The sequence below is a fragment of the Gobio gobio genome (genome assembly GCF_949357685.1).
Source record: "Gobio gobio genome assembly, chromosome: 25".
NCBI lineage: Eukaryota > Metazoa > Chordata > Actinopteri > Cypriniformes > Gobionidae > Gobio > Gobio gobio.
This window is the reverse complement of record NC_137121.1, coordinates 34,670,967-34,691,606: the sequence shown is the minus strand read 5'-3', so window position 1 is coordinate 34,691,606 and position 20,640 is coordinate 34,670,967. Positions and strand designations below refer to the sequence as shown.

The 20,640-nt window shown below is 38.8% G+C and overlaps 1 protein-coding gene across 1 annotated transcript in view; it reads left to right on the top strand.

Annotated features, from left to right (window-relative positions):
• The window catches only part of slc7a10b (solute carrier family 7 member 10b), a 34,128-nt gene extending 13,774 nt beyond the window's left edge, over positions 1-20,354 (top strand). The window contains exons 5-11 of the mRNA XM_079809028.1: positions 87-240; positions 541-664; positions 6,682-6,785; positions 10,479-10,575; positions 10,713-10,862; positions 12,275-12,452; positions 19,615-20,354. Coding sequence (XP_079665154.1) covers positions 87-240; positions 541-664; positions 6,682-6,785; positions 10,479-10,575; positions 10,713-10,862; positions 12,275-12,452; positions 19,615-19,736 — 929 coding nt within the window. The 3' untranslated portion in view covers positions 19,737-20,354. The remainder of the gene's footprint in view (positions 1-86; positions 241-540; positions 665-6,681; positions 6,786-10,478; positions 10,576-10,712; positions 10,863-12,274; positions 12,453-19,614) is intronic.
• Positions 20,355-20,640: the final 286 nt, after the last annotated feature.

Sequence of the window (20,640 nt, the reverse complement as noted above, 5' to 3'; positions counted from 1 at the left end):
AATTATCCTTTCAATCCTTTCAAATATCTTCACAGCACATCTTTTTGTTACTTGTCAAAGTAACCGATCTGTCTCTGTCTGCTCAGGTAACTATGAGAGCCTGACCCCACAGGTGGCGTTCACGTTTATTAAAGCTCCGTCTATAGGGCAGATCGCCCTGGCTTTCCTTCATGCCTCCTTTGCCTTCAGCGGCTGGAACTTCCTCAACTATGTTACGGAGGAGGTGGTGGATCCGAGGAGGTTAGTCTGATACCACATGTCTGGAATCACAAAATCCGCTACAACTGCTGCCATTCAACTGATATCATTATCAGGATGATTCATTCGAGTCACATTGCAAAATTTGCATGCACTGTATACATTAAAATCCTAAACTTTCAGTCAGATTCCTGTCAATGGGCTAAATACATGTTTTGACTTTTTGAACCCATAATTATTATCTACTCCATAATTTCTACCATGTGGAACATGGCATGCACTATGGCTGGATATAAATCAAATATAAATGTGAATATTGTTTGTTTGTTTGTTTTACATCAGGAATCTGCCACGAGCCATATACATCTCCATTCCACTGGTGACATTTGTGTACACTCTCACAAACATTGCTTATTTTTCCTCCATGTCTCCTGAGGAACTGCTGTCCTCCAACGCAGTGGCTGTTGTAAGTACAGGACTTTGACTCGCCGGGTTTATTCTTATTAGATTATTAACACTGCTAACACTCGAGGATGGATTCACTAAACATTTTTGTCACTTTTGTGTGTGGGATTCACACTATTACAGTCTGCAGAAAGCAGCCGGTATGTCATAAAAGTCAGCATGAAACAGACATTGTGCTGGTCTTTTCTTCCCTATTGTGACTTATATCCAAGTGAAACTGCTTCTGCAACAAGAACAAGTGTAGGGCGGGGCTTGATTTTGTCCATTAGGCAGTGCTCAAAGTGGGGCGGTACTCATCGGTACGCAGTACCAGCACCGCTACATTTGACTCTTAAGCGCACCTGCACCTTTTCTTGCGTACCACTACTTCTCGCCTTTATAACCAACGCCCAAATGTTTAATTAAGTGGCGTGCGGATCACTGTAGGTGCATTCACCATCACGCTCCAAAAGTGCTAAGCCTTGTTTACACTTTCACCTGGCTCCTGGCACAACGGCAAGCAAAATGCGGTCTCGCGCTCTCAACGCACACGACCGCCCACTCCAAGATGATGTAATTTTTGCCACGCGCACCTTCGTGCGGACAAAAATAAAGATTTGCACGAGCCGTTCCTATGCGACGCTGATGATAAAATGTGCGTCCAATTAGAATTCTATTGGGAATGTAGCAAAACACTACGGAGAAAGTCGAACATGAGCTAAAACAGCCACTAAAACGACTGATGAAAAGAGGGGAAGCATCATCCTGCACGCTTTTTAAACTCATGATGACCACATTTACTAGAGTTTATCAAGTTCTGTTGTATTTACTGTGGTACATTTTGACTAGTAGAATTTATAATAGATAATCAGTTAAGGGAATAGAGTTTTCACTAAAGATGTATAACACCTTTGGCATGCTGTAGCTAGAGTTTCTAACGGTGTTATTTGATTAGAAAGTTCACATTGGCCTGCATGGTAATGAGGAGCCGTCAATGGTCTTGCTTTGTAAATAAATCCGTATTGTAACAAATGCTATAGTTAAACAATTACAAGAACTATATGTTAGGTTTAAGGCTGAGTACAAGTTAGAAAGAGCTTTGAAATATGGACCTTCTTGAATTATTGACTAAACAATCCCCCATAACCACGCCCCCAACAAAGCCCCGCCCCCTCTGGTGAGTACCCACACTTTATTTTTTCCACTTCAAGCACTGCCATTGGGGAATTGATTGGATGGTTGTGGATTGCCCCATCCTCGCACCAGTAAACATATCATCAGAGAAAAGAAGAGATGTGGGCATTGAATTTAAAAACAATGATGTGCACAGTAGTGTTGTCACGATACCAAAATTATGACTTCAATACGATACCAGACTAAAATACCTCAATACCGATACCGAATCAATACCACGGCAACAAAAAACAGTCAAAGTAATTTAATAATATGACAGAACTTACAATTCATTGTTTTATACGTTTATTTAAAACAAAAACTAACTAAAAACTCACTTGGCCAGCATGTTCCTGCCCTGCTTATATAATAATGACTACATGCTAGTGTGAACATCCTTATAGACATGTTTGGCACGATCACATTATCAATCAAGTTAACACTAACCTTTCACTATTCTGAACAGGTTGGGATTTCATGATACAAGTAATTTAATATTTTTTAAATGTAATTTTGTCATTAAAATATAGATATTTAATTTGTTTTTAACAAATAAGCAAAAATGCAAATTACAAACAATATGACAGCTACAGTAGGTTTATTTAACAGTTGCATTCAAGAAAGAAATTAAATAATCAAATGTGTAAAAAAAACTTTTTTAAGTTAGTCTGTCAAGGATGGGGTGATTTTCTATTTTCTTTTGTTGTTTGATTGACATTAATCACACAGAATATTAGATACGGCCCTTTAATGCTGCATTCACACCAAAATCATCAAATTCGTGTCTATGTATCACGTCTAGTTGGGCGCTTGAACATTTTGAATCCATTCGCGTGTCCACAGCGAATTGGACGCACGTATAAAACGAGCGTTTGAAGCAAAATAGACGTGCGTTCAAGGCACTCCAGGAGAAATATGTCATAAAACACCACTCTGCCTCTTTTCATTTTCAATAAAAAAATATATTAAACATTAATAGCCACACATATGTGGTCCAGGCAACGCACTACATTATCTTCACTGCATGTATATTTAAATATCCTTAAAAAATTATGAAACTTCTCTTTGCCCTCAGTCAAAACGATTTGGCAGACAACAAATGATAGATTCATGACACCAAAGATCGCCGGTTAGATCTACACAAGACAAATTATATCTCAAGTTTAACCACTACAGGACATCAGAGCCAGCGGCAGACGGCAGAAGGACTGGCCGAGGAAAGGCTGCTCTCGCCGGGGTTAATGAGCGCTGATCGCCTGGATCTCACAACTCCAAAAACACACAATTATTGTTTTTTAAATAGGCGCTCTCCTTATAAATAAACCACAGATTTGAGCTTTAAACAACTACATTCTCACCTGAAAAAGTCTTAAAAGTAAATTTTGTGACACAATAACAGTAGTATTTTTAAATTATGCAGGCTTTCTCATCACGTCACTTTAGCACGTGACAGCAGCAAGCAGGCTCCTGATTGGTTAATGCGGCGCGAATAGATGCCAAAGTTCAGGTTTTTCAACTTGAATGCACAAAAAGCACCAAATAAAATCACTCGCACAAGACGGAACTGGGCGCGGGAATGAGGCGGAATCGCCTGCATCGCGCTGCGCGGAACGCGTCTATCGCGCTGCAGGACCTCCTGACGCGCGCCAACGCGTCTTTACATTGACTTAACATTCAAAATCAATGTTTGGTGTGAATACAGCATAAGACCTGAATGGACCCAAAACATTGTATACCCTCTGCATATCGATAAAGAGTAGTGGTGTAACCCTGGCATCCTGGCTAAATTTGCCCATTGGCCCCTGTCCATCATGGCCTCCTAATCATCCCCATATATATATATATATGATTGGCTTCATCACTCTCTCCTCTCCACCAATCAGCTGTTGTGTGGTGGGCGTTCTGGCGCAATATGGCTGCCGTCGCATCATCCAGGTGGTGCTGCACATTGGTGGTGGATGAGGAGATTCCCTAGCCTAGAAATCTAGACGCACCCTAGCGGCAGAAAATTTATTTTGCCGCGAGTGTAGTCTAGCAACTCTCGGTAGACCTGAGAGCTGGAAAAACCAAACTCTGGTCAGGCCAATCACAGTGTGTGTGTAGAGTCGGTGGGCGGGGCTTAACATAATGACGGCAGAGTTGCGGAGGTTCTGCGTGCTACACGTAAACAAAGAAGCTGGCGAACAGCTGTCTTTTGAATCGGCTTTGGCCGCGACTCTGGAAGACTTGAGTTAAGCTTTTCTTTGAGAAAAGAACAAAGAACGGCACTGAAGTCATTCTTAAGAAAAGAAGACATGTTATAAGTTTTGCCTACCGGATACGGCGAAAGTCTATCAACTAATGTTAGCTCGGCTTCACCTTCTTCTTCGCTCTGGTTGGTTGTGGCGCTCATGGCGCAATCCAATTGCGTGCAGAGTGAATTTGAAAGACAACCGTTTGTCCCGCCTCTCGGATTGAGCCCTGATGGTGAGATTCCAGACCCAACATCTTGATGTGGGTCTAGCTAGTCAGGCTAGAGATTCCCCCCTTGTAAAGCGATTTGAGTGCCTAGAAAAGCACTATATAAATGTAACAAATTATTATTACCCGACTGTGTTTACCTGAATACTCGCCAGGACATGCATTTTTACATATTTTTGACCATTCAAACGTAATAATCTGCGAAACTGACATCGCAATCGCATGCTGAGTGAAAGGCATGTGTGTGCGCTTCAGGTCCTGCGCCGCGCTTTATTTTCTCATGCTTGCATTTTCATTGCTTTCTTTGTCATGCGCTGCGCGTATACATATTTAACTGGTCTGCTTCCATTGTTTAGTGAACAGTGGAAGCAGCTCTGCACAAACGTCCTGACTCCTGCTGTCACACATCGACACAAATGAAGAAATACTGCTCTTATTATAGTGCTGTCATTCTTAAAGTACCGGTACTAATACAATTTCATATCGTACCGCTTTTAATAGCAGGGTATCGCGATACTTTCTAGTGCCGGTATATCGTACAACACTAGAGCCCAGATAAATGATCTATAATAAATACTGCAAGAATTGTCCATTTTGATGTCATGATGACTTTAAAAGTGTTTGTGAATGCTTTCTGTTGATCAGGGCAGCAGTTATTTGTTCAATTGATGATTAAATCAGTGTTATTTTAGTATCACTGAGATACTAATATAGCTTTTTTTCGGTTTTCATTTTAATTTTAAAGGACAACTCCGGTGAAAAATGAACCTAGGGGTAATTAACACATGGTTACTAAGTAGATCGTTCTCTGGGATGCATTTTCATGAAAATCGAATGTAAAAAGTTTTATCTCTAAAAACAGATTAGCTTATAAAGCTAGTATATGGGGCATAGAATTAGTTGAATGAAATCACTAGTTAAGACCACTAACAAGGCTCAAAATAGCCTCACACTAACACGGTAGCATAATGAGGGTCCCTACATGCAAACCGAAGCATTGAGAACTTTGTACGTGTACAAACAGTTTAATAAGAAGATACTTTATTAAGACAGTACATTACGCGTATACAGACAGGAGCCATCTTGGAAAACGGTTGAATAATCCGCCATCTCTTTAGTGTGTATCTTTGGAAGCACTAGTCTCTGTGGCGTTCAGTTTTTTTTTAAATTATTTTTATTTATTTATTTTCTCTGTTGCGTTCAGTGCTTTCTTCCGGAAACAACGGACCATATGAGATTCCAACTCACAGTTCATCACTGAGCACAGCGTTCGTGGCTCGACTTGTCGAGACTGTTTTCCAAGATGGCTCCTGTCTGTATACGCGTAATGTACTGTCTTAATAAAGTATCTTCTTATTAAACTGTTTGTACACTTACAAAGTTCTCAATGCTTCGGTTTGCATGTAGGGACCCTCATTATGCTCCCGTGTTAGTGTGAGGCTATTTTGAGCCTTGTTAGTGGTCTTAACTAGCGATTTAATTTGACTTATTATATGCCCCATATACTAGCATTATAAGCTAATCTGGAGTTGTCCTTTAAGAACATTTTTAGTAATTTTGTTGTGTTTTTATTGTTGTTTTTTCATTGTCTATATAGTTTTTTATTCATTCATAATTCAATCAACTTAACTAAATGAAAATTAGAAATATTGCTTTGGCAAATAGCTTTAACTCAAATAGAGTTTTTATCATAATTTATTTTGTTGGCAGTTATACTAATAATCCAAAATGTGTGTGTGTGTGTGTGTGTGTGTGTGTGCGTGCGTGCGTGCGTGCGTGCGTGCGTCGTTTTTTTTTTTTTAAATAAGTCTCTTCTGCTCTCCAAGACTGCATTTCTTTGATAAAAAAAAGTAATATTGTGAAATATTATTATAATTGTAAATGAGCTGTTTTCAATGTGAATATACTGTAAAATGTAATTTATTCCTGTGATCAAAGCTGAATTTTCAGCATCATTACTCCAGTCTTCAGTGTCACATGATCCTTCAGAAATCATTAATTTCTTATATGATTATTTCCCCCCAATTTAATATATTCTTGATGAATAAAAGTATTAATTTCGTTAATTTCTGTCATTAAAGACAAATTAATTCTTACTGACCGCTGATTCCGGTGTCTGGATCGTGGTGGAGGAGTGATGCTGTATAATCTTAGTAAAATATGGCAGTCTGCTGCATAATTCAAAAACATCACACAAGATTGGCAATAGTGCTGTGTAAATGTGCTCAACACAGATTGTGTGGCTGCATTTGTACATGGCTTGATTTGAACACTTTAGTAAACCAGGTGTAAAAACAACACAGACGGCACATGGCAATACACTGTGGTATCAGTGGGCAAAACCTTCTCCTCTGAATGTGCTGATTCTGTTAATGATGTGCTAAAGCTTTGTTTCGTTTGCCTTAGACTTTCGGTGAAAAACTTCTCGGGGTGTTTTCCACCCTCATGCCGATCTCTGTGGCACTCTCCACTTTTGGGGGCATCAATGGTTACCTCTTCACCTCCTCCAGGTGAGCGCATTTCTTTTTCATTTCACCTTTACCTTTATCTTACCTACATTAAAAAAACACACACACAGCTGTCAAAAAGACAGCAAAAAAGAAAGTGAAAGAAGTCTGTTTTCTATGTGAATATATTGTAAAATGTAATTTATTCCTGTGATCAAAGCTGAATTTTCAGCATCATTACTCCAGTCTTCAGTGTCACATGATCCTTCAGAAATCAGCACCTATATAAAATAAATATAGGCACCTATTGTAATCGTTATTATTCTTCCTTCTTCCACTATTGAAGTATATGGCAGCCCTGTCATATTTTATATACTAACTTCTGAACAGTCTGCCCTAAATCATAAAAAACCTGTCTCTTTTAATTCAGTGCAGTCAAATGATGCCCAATTTTTCCATATCAGCCATTTTGGGCAACGGCCATATTGAATTTTGTATTAGCATATCGCTTCGAAACTCGAAAGGTTTCTGAAAGTTTCAAAATGTAAAATGCTAATAAAAAATGCAAAGCTTTTGATTAATTTTGCATCTTCACATCCTCTTATAAAAGTCATCTTATAAAGCTAAAAGTTATTATAAGCTTCACCAAACCGTTTTTGAATAACGCAACGGATTTGATGGAAAGATGCCATGCAGATTCTGAGGCTGTAACTGCAACTCTTTGCTGTATTGATATCAAACTATGTGTCATTGTCACCTCACACTGACACATCAATTTGGCAACAGTGCCACCTATTGGTCAAAAGAGATAAACAACTTAATCAGTGATTGCGTTTATGATTTTCACCTGTTTTTGCTTAATTTTAGTTACTTATTGTTATCATTGGTCTGATGTTCCCAGCCATGCTTGCATAACTCATTGTGCCTTTTTTTGTGCTTGGACCCTTAATTGCTGCTTGCAGCTATATTATTAATATTGTAAACAAGTAGTATCTTACTCAATTTTGCTGTTCAAGTAATTAAATCGCGTTTTAAAGGGTTAGTTCACCCAAAAATGAAAATTCTGTCATCAATTCCTCACCCTCATGTCGTTCCAAACCCGTAAGACTGTCATTCATCTTCAGAACACAAATGAAGATATTTTGGATGAAATCCGAGAGCTCTCTGATCCCTTGAACCACTAGAGTCACATGGACAATTTTAACAATGTTTTACTACCTTTCTGGGCCTTGAAAGTGTTTATTAAATCTATTAGGGGTGGAACGGTTCGGGGGAAAAACATTGAACCTTACGGTTCTCTATCCACTGTTCGGCACGCACTTGCACTGCGGTTCATCTCAAATATGATGACACATCTATAATATGGTTTGTTGAAAATAACAACGTGAAAAACAGACAGACAGAGTTGTGCTAATGTATGTTTCTGATACACATTCTGGCTTCACAACAGCGATGATCAAAAAGCGTGGACGAAACAGCCACTCTTGTACAAGAGTGTATGCTCGAACATGACCTGTCATATATGTAACAGAGGCCGCTAGTAGTTACTGTGCGAGTAAACCTCACTACTCTGACCTCAAGAGACGCTCTAGTGACTGACGCTAGAGGTTGCAGCCTTTAACCTCCATGTTAGAGCATCTGACTCTCATGCCGGCGGACCCGGGTTCGAGTCCCGCTTGGAGCGGGCGGTTCGAACAGGAGGGGTTACATTGGTGCCGTGACCCGGATGGGAGTGAGGTTTAGGGGGGTGAGTGTAACAGAGGCCAGCTAGTAGTTGCTGTGCGAGTAAACCTCACTCCTCTGATCTCAAAAGACGCGTTAGTGACAGACGCTAGAGGTTGAAGCCTTTAGCCTCCATGTTAGAGCGTCCAACTCTCATGCCGGCGAACCCAAGTCCCGCTTTGGGGGTTACCCATCATCACCCAGTGTTGATAGCGCTCGAGCGCAGGTGAGACCTGAACAGCACACGTTGTGTTTAAACTAAACTCATTTAAGCCTTGCCAAATTAAACATTCAAGAGCAAAGCGCGAAAGAGAACTCGCGCGAGCGGAGAGAAGATTTGTGTGTGTGTGTGTACTCATCTGAAGGGCGCACGCGGCGCGTCGCAGAAAGCGGACAAATATTGAGTTCTCTTACAAGTCTTGCGCTTGAACGGACAAATTCACACCAAAAATATGTCGACGTGCCAGACTTGGTGAGTATCCTAGCAAACATAGTAGGTTTTGTCTTAAAGGGATAGTTCACCCAAAAATGAAAATTCTGTCATCATTTATTCACCCTCGAGTTGTTCCAAACCTGTATGAGTGTCTTTGTTCTGCTGAACACAAAAGAATAGAAAAGCAGATAGAACCATTGACTACCATAGTACTTTTTCCCTACTATGGTGGTCAATGGTTGCTCTATCTGCTTGGTTACAAACATTCTTCAAAATATCTTCTTTTTTGTTCAGCAGAACAAAGACACTCATACAGGTTTGGAACAATTTGAGGGTGAGTAAATGATGACAGAATTTTCATTTTTGGGGGAACTATCCCTTTAAGTAAAACATAAACAGTTGAGAAAGACGTGTTCGTCTGTAACAGTATGTACTGGATCTGTGCATTATTTCTTAAAGGATTAGTTCACTTCAAAATGAAAATTTCCTGATATTTTACTCACCCCCCATCTCATCCACGATGTTCATGTCTTTCTTTCTTCAGTCGGAAAGAAAGTAAGCTTTTTGAGCAAAGCATTCCAAAATTGTTCTCCTCATCATAGAACCAATGCAGTTTCAAAGGAAGGGCTTCAGAGGCTCTGCATGATCCCAGATGAGATATAGGGTCTTATCTAGCCAAAAAAAATTACAAATGAATATACTTTTTAACCTAAATTGCTCATCTTGTGCTGCTCTGCGATGTGCCAAGGATTGGTCGTAAAGGTCGCGCAAGACGTAGGCAGAAGTACCGCCCCAAGCGAATGTGCAAGGATTAATACAAACTTCTTTAACCAAAAAAAATCTTCTACTTCAAAATCGTCCGACATCTTCGCACGAGTTGTATTAGTCTTCTAGCGTGACCTTTCCGACGTGATTATGCAATCCTTGGCGAGCCGCAGAGCAGTGCAAGATGAGCAATTTAGGTTAAAAAGTATATTCATTTAAAAAAAATAAAAAATTTAAATGACCGATGGTTTAGCTAGATAAGACCCTATTCCTCATCTAGGACCACGCAGAGCCTCTGAAGCCCTTCCTTTGAAACGCCATTGATTTGGACCTTCAACATTTTGGTTTCCATTGAAGTCTATGATGAGGAGAAAAATCCTGGAATGTTTTCCTCAAAAAACTTCATTTCTTTTCGACTGAAGAAAGAAAGCCATGAACATCTTGGATGAAATGGGGGTGAGTAAATTATCAGGAAATGTTCATTTGGAAGTGAACCAATCCTTTAAAGGGAAAGAAGTGTACCATATGACCCTAAAACCTTGATACAAACCGAATGTGAGTAGTTTGAACCGTTCCACCCTTACTGTCTATGGAGAGGTCAGAGAGCTCTCGGATATCATCAAAAATATCTTCATTTGTGTTCTGAAGATGAACGGAGGTCTTACGGGTGTGGAACGACATGAGGGTGAGGAATTAATGACAGAATTTTCATTTTTGGGTGAACTAACCCTTTAAGGATATTTAGATGTTTTTAAATGAAAAGCAGTACCGATTATGACAGCGATTCTCTGTTATGCATTTACTGTTTACATGTGTATTTGTTTAACAACATTCAGGTTGTGTTTTTCCGGGGCCCGGGAAGGACATTTACCCAGCCTTCTTGCTATGATCCACTTTAAGCGCTGCACACCGATTCCAGCTCTGCTTGTCTGTGTATGTGACTTTCATTTAGAACAATGAGTTTTTGTTACAGTAGCCAGTCTATTGTGTTGCTTGCCAGGATGTAACTTGTTCTAATTTGTTCCCATTAACATTCTTTCTATATTGTGCCTCTTGATCTTGTCTTTCAGTGCACTGCCACAATCGTTATCTTGTGCATTGGAGAAACACACAACCTTATAAACTATGTCTCTTTCATCAACTACCTCTCCTATGGAGTCACTATTGCTGGCCTGCTCTACTACAGATGGAAGAAGCCAAACTTATACAGGCCCATTAAGGTATTCAGTTATATGCAATATACACTCACCTAAAGGATTATTAGGAACGCCATACTAATACTGTGTTTGACCTCCTTTCGCCTTCAGAACTGCCTTAATTCTACATGGCATTGATTCAACAAGGTGCTGAAAGCATTCTTTAGAAATGTTGGCCCATATTGATAGGATAGCATCTTGCAGTTGATGGAGATTTGTGGGATGCACATCCAGGGCACGAAGCTCCCGTTCAACCACATCCCAAAGATGCTCTATTGGGTTGAGATCTGGTGACTGTGGGGGCCATTTTAGTCCAGTGAACTCATTGTCATGTTCAAGAAACCAATTTGAAATGATTGGAGCTTTGTGACATGGTGCATTATCCTGCTGGAAGTAGCCATCAGAGGATGGGGACATGGTGGTCATAAAGGGATGGTCATGGTCAGAAACAATGCTCAGGTAGGCCGTGGCATTTAAACAATGCCCAATTGGCACTAAGGGGCCTAAAGTGTGCCAAGAAAACATCCCCCACACCATTACACCACCACCACCAGCCTGCACAGTGGTAACAAGGCATGATGGATCCATGTTCTCATTCTGTTTACGCCAAATTCTGACTCTACCATCTGAATGTCTCAACAGAAATCGAGACTCATCAGACCAGGCAACATTTTTCCAGTCTTCAACTGTCCAATTTTGATGAGCTTGTGCAAATTGTAGCCTCTTTTTCCTATTTGTAGTGGAGATGAGTGGTACCCGGTGGGGTCTTCTGCTGTTGTAGCCCATCCGCCTCAAGGTTGTGCGTGTTGTGGCTTCACAAATGCTTTGCTGCATACCTCGGTTGTAACGAGTGGTTATTTCAGTCAAAGTTGCTCTTCTATCAGCTTGAATCAGTCGGCCCATTCTCCTCTGACCTCTAGCATCAACAAGGCATTTTCGCCCACAGGACTGCCGCATACTGGATGTTTTTCCCTTTTCACACCATTCTTTGTAAACCCTAGAAATGGTTGTGCGTGAAAATCCCAGTAACTGAGCAGATTGTGAAATACTCAGACCGGCCCGTCTGGCACCAACAACCATGCCACGCTCAAAATTGCTTAAATCACCTTTCTTTCCCATTCTGACATTCAGTGTGGAGTTCAGGAGATTATCTTGACCAGGACCACACCCCTAAATGCATTGAAGCAACTGCCATGTGATTGGTTGATTAAATAATTGCATTAATGAGAAATTGAACAGGTGTTCATAATAATCCTTTAGGTGAGTGTATATGTATACTACATCCATAACATGTACTTATATGTCACATAGTAAAGCTGGTGCATTAAACAGTGCATCTAGCAGGTTCACCTGGTTTGCTGCAGTAGACAGTAGTCACGACCAGATCATGTTTATAGTGTGTGAATATCAAAGCTTCAGGTTTCTTCTCTTGTCAGGTGAGTCTCCTTGTGCCGGTGTGTTATCTGCTCTTCTGGGTTCTGCTGCTGGGCTTCAGTTTGCACTCAGAGCCGCTGGTGTGTGGAGTGGGGCTGGTCATTATGCTCACTGGAGTACCAGTTTATTTCCTGGGAGTTTACTGGAAAGACAAGCCAAAATGCATATATGACTTCATTGGTAAGGAGACTGGATGTGCAATTTATATTATGTGTTCTCTATAGGAATACAGTAAAGAATATCTTCTCAGTATACATATTTAATTGTTTACTCATCCTCATGCCATCCCAAACCTTTTATCGATGGAGAAGAAAACCAGATGTTTTGAAGAATGTTCATGCTGCTGTTTTCCATACAGCAGCAGCGGTCAGTGAGTGTCAAGCTCCAAAAGGACAAACAAGTGCCACTTACATGTTATAAACGGTGACCGAGAGAGTTCAAGGTGCTACAACTAAAGAAAACACATGCAAATTAACAACACATCTCCATCCGTTTGACAACACATGCTACAAATACTCACAGCCACATACAGTAACTAGGGATGGGCATTTTTGTCAATTTCTCATTTCGATCATCGATGGGTCTCAAAAATGAGTACTCGAGTACTCGGGGGCGGGGCATGTGCAGGGGGCGGGGCATGTCCGTCATTGAGATAATGAAAATACTGTTACTAAAATGGTTGTTGACATACAAACGTGACATGAAAACGGGTATATGAAAATATGAACATATAAAACAAAAAATAACTGCTAGATTATGATGCATAAATGTCTTTGAAAAATAAACTTCTTTATAAAATGACCGTCTCAAATAACCAAGTCAATAATATCGAGCATTTGAGTTGAAACTGTGAAATAACACCACCCTGGCTAGCTTGCTAGCTTGCTAAACTCAACCAAACGCACCCTATATCAGATTAATATGAACCTATTACAACTTAAATCAACACAAAAGGACGTGAATGCACACGTGAACTTCAGCGTGCTAGATTTTACAGGCTATGGTTGGAAACGGAACATTTTGAATGCGCTCTTCCCTTAACAACGCTGATACACGGACAACGAAAGCACACAGAAACAACATTTTATTAAAAACGTGTTCTCATAATGCTCTGACAGATTGACTTATTATGATCGCAGTGTTTACAGACATCCCTGCGAGTTTTCGAACTCATAACGAAAAACAGCTTTAAATAAACTAGGTCTACTGTTAAAAAATACGAGAACAGTATAGCACTGCTGCATAACTAATATCAATGATTCTGAGAAAGAAATATCCTATCTGAAAAGAATATGACCGTCGCTAAACCATATTATAATGTCGAGCATTAATGCATTTGAGCTGAAACTGAAGAGAATGAACAAAAGCTGGTATAACGGCAGCGCTTTGCTAGCTTATTAAGCTCAACCAAACGCGTTTTATATTAGGTTAATCAGATATAGAAAACATAAAAGTAATCTTATCTTACCTGCAGAATCTTATCTGCAGAAAAGGACGCGAATGCGCACATGAACTTCACCCGCTAGTCTGAGTGTTCTAGTTTCTCTGTGGATTTCCTTTAACAGCTGATACACAGGGAGCTAAGCACAGAGAATTTACCGCATTCTATTTCCATCGTGTTATCATTATAATGCTATGTAGGCTATGACAGATTGGCGCTGCACATCTTGCAATAACCATTTAATGATCTCATGATTCCAGACATCACTGCAGTGCACGCCTCAGTTTCACTTTATTTGACCGGTCTGGAGGTGTGCTGTATAACGCTAACCAATCAGACCTCAGGTACGGTGCAAAATGACACAATAACCAGTCAAAAAGAGAAGAAAAAAAAAGTCAACTCAACCAAATACAGAAACACACTGCAAATACTCAACTCAACCAAATACAGAAACACACTGCAAAAACTCAACTCAACCAAATACAGAAACACACTGCAAATACTCAACTCAACCACATACAGAAACACACTGCAAATACTCACAACACAACCAAATACAGAAACACACTGCAAAAACTCACAACTCAACCAAATACAGAAACACACTGCAAATACTCACAACTCAACCAAATACAGAAACACACTGCAAATACTCACAACTCAACCAAATACAGAAACACTGCAAATACTCACAACTCAACCAAATACAGAAACACACTGCAATTACTCACAACTCAACCAAATACAGAAACACACTGCAAATACTCACAACTCAACCAAATACAGAAACACTGCAAATACTCACAACTCAACCAAATACAGAAACACACTGCAATTACTCACAACTCAACCAAATACAGAAACACACTGCAAATACTCACAACACAACCAAATACAGAAACACACTGCAAATACTCACTTTGCATCCAAATACAGAAACACACTGCAAATACTCACAACACAACCACATACAGAAACACACTGCAAATACTCACAACTCAACCAAATACAGAAACACACTGCAAATACTCACAACTCAACCAAATACAGAAACACACTGCAAATACTCACAACACAACCAAATACAGAAACACACTGCAAATACTCACTTTGCATCCAAATACAGAAACACACTGCAAATACTCACAACACAACCAAATACAGAAACACACTGCAAATACTCACAACACAACCAAATACAGAAACACACTGCAAATACTCACTTTGCATCCAAATACAGAAACACACTGCAAATACTCACAACACAACCAAATACAGAAACACACTGCAAATACTCACAACTCAACCAAATACAGAAACACACACTGCAAATACTCACAACTCAACCAAATACAGAAACACACTGCAAATACTCACAACACAACCAAATACAGAAACACACTGCAAATACTCACAACACAACCAAATACAGAAACACACTGCAAATACTCACAACACAACCAAATACAGAAACACACTGCAAATACTCACAACACAACCACATACAGAAACACACTGCAAATACTCACAACACAACCAAATACAGAAACACACTGCAAATACTCACAACTCAACCAAATACAGAAACACACTGCAAATACTCACAACTCAACCAAATACAGAAACACACTGCAAATACTCACAACACAACCAAATACAGAAACACACTGCAAATACTCACAACTCAACCAAATACAGAAACACACTGCAAATACTCACAACACAACCAAATACAGAAACACTGCAAATACTCACAAAACAAACAAATATAGAAACACACTGCAAATACTCACAACACAACCAAATACAGAAACACACTGCAAATACTCACAACTCAACCAAATACAGAAACACTGCAAATACTCACAACTCAACCAAAAACAGAAACACACTGCAAATACTCACAACTCAACCAAATACAGAAACACACTGCAAATACTCACAACTCAACAAATACAGAAACACACTGCAAATACTCACAACTCAACCAAATACAGAAACACACTGCAAATACTCAACTCAACCAAATACAGAAACACATTGCAAATACTCACAACACAACCAAATACAGAAACACACTGCAAATACTCACAACTCTCCCAAATACAGAAACACACTGCAAATACTCACAACACAACCACATACAGAAACACACTGCAAATACTCACAACACAACCAAATACAGAAACACACTGCAAATACTCACAACTCAACCAAATACAGAAACACACTGCAAATACTCACAACTCAACCAAATACAGAAACACACTGCAAATACTCACAACTCAACCAAATACAGAAACACACTGCAAATACTCAACTCAACCAAATACAGAAACACATTGCAAATACTCACAACACAACCAAATACAGAAACACACTGCAAATACTCACAACTCTCCCAAATACAGAAACACACTGCAAATACTCACAACACAACCACATACAGAAACACACTGCAAATACTCACAACACAACCACATACAGAAACACACTGCAAATACTCACAACACAACCAAATACAGAAACACACTGCAAATACTCACAACTCAACCAAATACAGAAACACACTGCAAATACTCACAACTCAACCAAATACAGAAACACACTGCAAATACTCACAACACAACCAAATACAGAAACACACTGCAAATACTCACAACTCAACCAAATACAGAAACACACTGCAAATACTCACAACACAACCAAATACAGAAACACTGCAAATACTCACAAAACAAACAAATATAGAAACACACTGCAAATACTCACAACACAACCAAATACAGAAACACACTGCAAATACTCACAACTCAACCAAATACAGAAACACTGCAAATACTCACAACTCAACCAAAAACAGAAACACACTGCAAATACTCACAACTCAACCAAATACAGAAACACACTGCAAATACTCACAACTCAACAAATACAGAAACACACTGCAAATACTCACAACTCAACCAAATACAGAAACACACTGCAAATACTCAACTCAACCAAATACAGAAACACATTGCAAATACTCACAACACAACCAAATACAGAAACACACTGCAAATACTCACAACTCTCCCAAATACAGAAACACACTGCAAATACTCACAACACAACCACATACAGAAACACACTGCAAATACTCACATCACAACCAAATACAGAAACACACTGCAAATACTCACAACTCAACCAAATACAGAAACACACTGCAAATACTCACAACTCAACCAAATACAGAAACACACTGCAAATACTCAACTCAACCAAATACAGAAACACATTGCAAATACTCACAACACAACCAAATACAGAAACACACTGCAAATACTCACAACTCTCCCAAATACAGAAACACACTGCAAATACTCACAACACAACCACATACAGAAACACACTGCAAATACTCACAACACAACCAAATACAGAAACACACTGCAAATACTCACAACTCAACCAAATACAGAAACACACTGCAAATACTCACAACATAACCAAATACAGAAACACACTGCAAATACTCACAACACAACCAAATACAGAAACACACTGCAAATACTCACAACACAACCAAATACATAAACACACTGCAAATACTCACGACACAACCAAATACAGAAACACACTGCAAATACTCACGACACAACCACATACAGAAACACACTGCAAATACTCACAACACAACCAAATACAGAAACACACTGCAAATACTCACAACTCAACCAAATACAGAAACATACTGCAAATACTCACAACTCAACCAAATACAGAAACACACTGCAAATACTCACAACACAACCAAATACAGAAACACACTGCAAATACTCACAACACAACCAAATACAGAAACACACTGCAAATACTCACAACACAACCAAATACAGAAACACACTGCAAATACTCACAACACAACCAAATACAGAAACACACTGCAAATACTCACTTCGCATCCAAATACAGAAACACACTGCAAATACTCACAACACAACCAAATACAGAAACACACTGCAAATACTCAACTCAACCAAATACAGAAACACACTGCAAATACTCACAACACAACCAAATACAGAAACACACTGCAAATACTCACAACACAACCAAATACAGAAACACACTGCAAATACTCAACTCAACCAAATACAGAAACACACTGCAAATACTCACAACTCAACCAAATACAGAAACACACTGCAAATACTCACAGCTCAACCAAATACAGAAACACACACTGCAAATACTCACAACGCTATCAAATACAGAAACACACTGCAAATACTCACAACACAACCAAATACAGAAACACACTGCAAATACTCACAACACAACCAAATACAGAAACACACTGCAAATACTCACAACGCAACCAAATACAGAAACACACTGCAAATACTCACAACGCAACAAAAGATTATTCATGCACAACAAAAGATTATTAAAGGCAGAATATGTAGTTTTTCGCCGCTAGAGGTCACCTATTCAAAACAAAGGTGTAGCTTGATGACGCCAAGATTGAGCAGATTCATGGCGCGTATTTTCACCTCATAGCCGGTGTAAAAGAATCGGGACGGGACTCAGGCAGAAATCATGTTCATGGATGAAATTACATGAATAAAAATAGCCTATTACTTATTGATTATGATGTTTTTGAATGTAAAAACCACATGAACATCATAAGTTGACTTCAGACAACAGTATAAAAAAATGTAAAAAGCCAGTTCATGACCTCTTTAAAGCGTCTTTGGTGTTTCCACGGTTCCTACAAAATAAAACAAACAAAAAATCGAGAAATCGGAAATCGAGGGTAACACGTTTATGATGTCATTGACAGGCGGCGCATGGACACGGTCCGTGTCCTGGTTAAAATAGCTAATTTCTCTGGATTTAAACATTCTTGGAAACATTTGGGATAACGTAAGTACACAAGTCAACCAAATATATAACATTGTTCTAGTGGTTTTTGGAGATTTTAAGCTTAAAATCTTACACATTGACTTTAAAACATAATTATTGAAATTATTTAAAAGTGCACTTTTTAAAAACATAGTCATAAAAAGCCTGTTTTTTTTTTTAAGTACACTTAAGTGGCCTTTAATTTCATTAATATTATATTCTCTGCAAGTGTTTTTTTTTTTTTTTTTTTTTTTTTTTTTATGCACCAAGCCAAAGATGGCAAAATGTTTAGTGATCTTTTAATGGTCTTAACTATTTTAATCACTGGTCAGGAAATGAGCAAGAATTGCACACATACTTTAGATAAAATAACTTAGCACAGTATAGCCTTCTTCAAATTTAGACAGCTTTTTACAAGAAGAGTCTGTCGTTCCACTCAACGTTAAAGGCTTCGAACAGTTCATGAGCCGGTGAAAAACGAGTTTAATGTGAGACCAAATATTCACTGTAGGATCAAATCTGGACTCTAAGCAGCCGAAACATGAGCCTGATGGACTCGTTCTCGAAACACTTCTTTGGGCAGGAGCAGAAATACAATCTAATCATTCCTCTTTAGATAACACCTTCACATTTCTGCAGTATTCTTCTGTCCTCCAAAGCATTGAATGACTTTTCACTACAAGTGCGCTTCTTTTTCAGGGCATACAAAATTTGAACACACATGACTGATGAGAAACTTGGCACAAATATACCACGTGTGAATGAGCACATTTTGGGAGCATTTTTCTCTCTAGTGCATAACTTAAATTTGGCTGTTTCTTACACAAAACTATTCAGAATATTTGTAAAATGTTGCCCAAGTCGTATTGTTTGCAATGGCATATGGATGAGTAAATGATTAAGTTTTGTGTGAATTATTCCTTTAAATTGTGTATTAATGACAACCATGCAATTATTCAATGTTTTAATGAACTAAATGTATGTGCATATGTGGTCTTTTTTTTACAGAGTGGGCTACGTACCTGGGACAAAGAGTGTTTTTTGTTGTTTTCCCACAATTTGACCCTATTGAAACGGCAGAATGGACTGACAAATCTTCCTTCACAAGCAAAGCTTCTGGACCGCTTTGAATTTTCTATTACTTTAATCTGGCAGCTCTTCACTTAAAGTCCACACTTCCCAGGCTTGTAGTAGTATAGTAAAAAAGAGAAATGAAAGAATAACCGCCTCGTTTATTTCAATGGGGACTGTATTTGAATGAGTGTCTGCTTCCATGAGTTTAAATGGCATTGGGCGTTGCTCACTTTTCGGTTAGGCATGTTATTTCTCCTGCAGAAAACTGTTTTAAACCCTATAATTTGCTACTGGGGTTCATTTGCAAATGTCCTATGTTGATACATGTACAGAATCTCCTCTCTTTTGTATGATGTACTTCACCTGTGATGTCTTTACACCTACATAACAGTTTCTACAGGCTCTTTACGCCTATGCTGTAAATACATTTAAATGGTTTCTAACTCTTCACAATGTTGGTCTTTAGTCTGAAATGATATTGTCACCTGCAGGCATATTTTCTCTGTGATTTCAGAATTAATTGCTTAAAATTATTTACAAGGGATTGAAATTTATATTCTCCTTTCTTTTCTTTTTTTTTTCACCCTTGGTGAAGAACCTTTCAACCATCCTGGGGAAAATGCTGTTAGAAAATGAGAAATAAAATAATACATCTAGTGTAAATACAAGATGTAAATACAAATAATAGATCTAACTCTTTCATTGTGGCAGGTAAGTTTACGTTGTTGTTGTTATCCAGTTATTTTTACTCAGATAAGGAGAGAAACCAATAAGAATAGTTTGATTCGAATCTGTAGCTTCACTACGTTAGAAAACCACACTCCCTTGTTAATAACAAAATAAACCCAGGTCATTACTCTGATTTGTAACATTTAGATGATCAATTGTGGCTACTAATAATCCAGTGCAAGCACACTGCAAACAGATCCAATGAACTTGTCATTAAAATCCACAATTTAC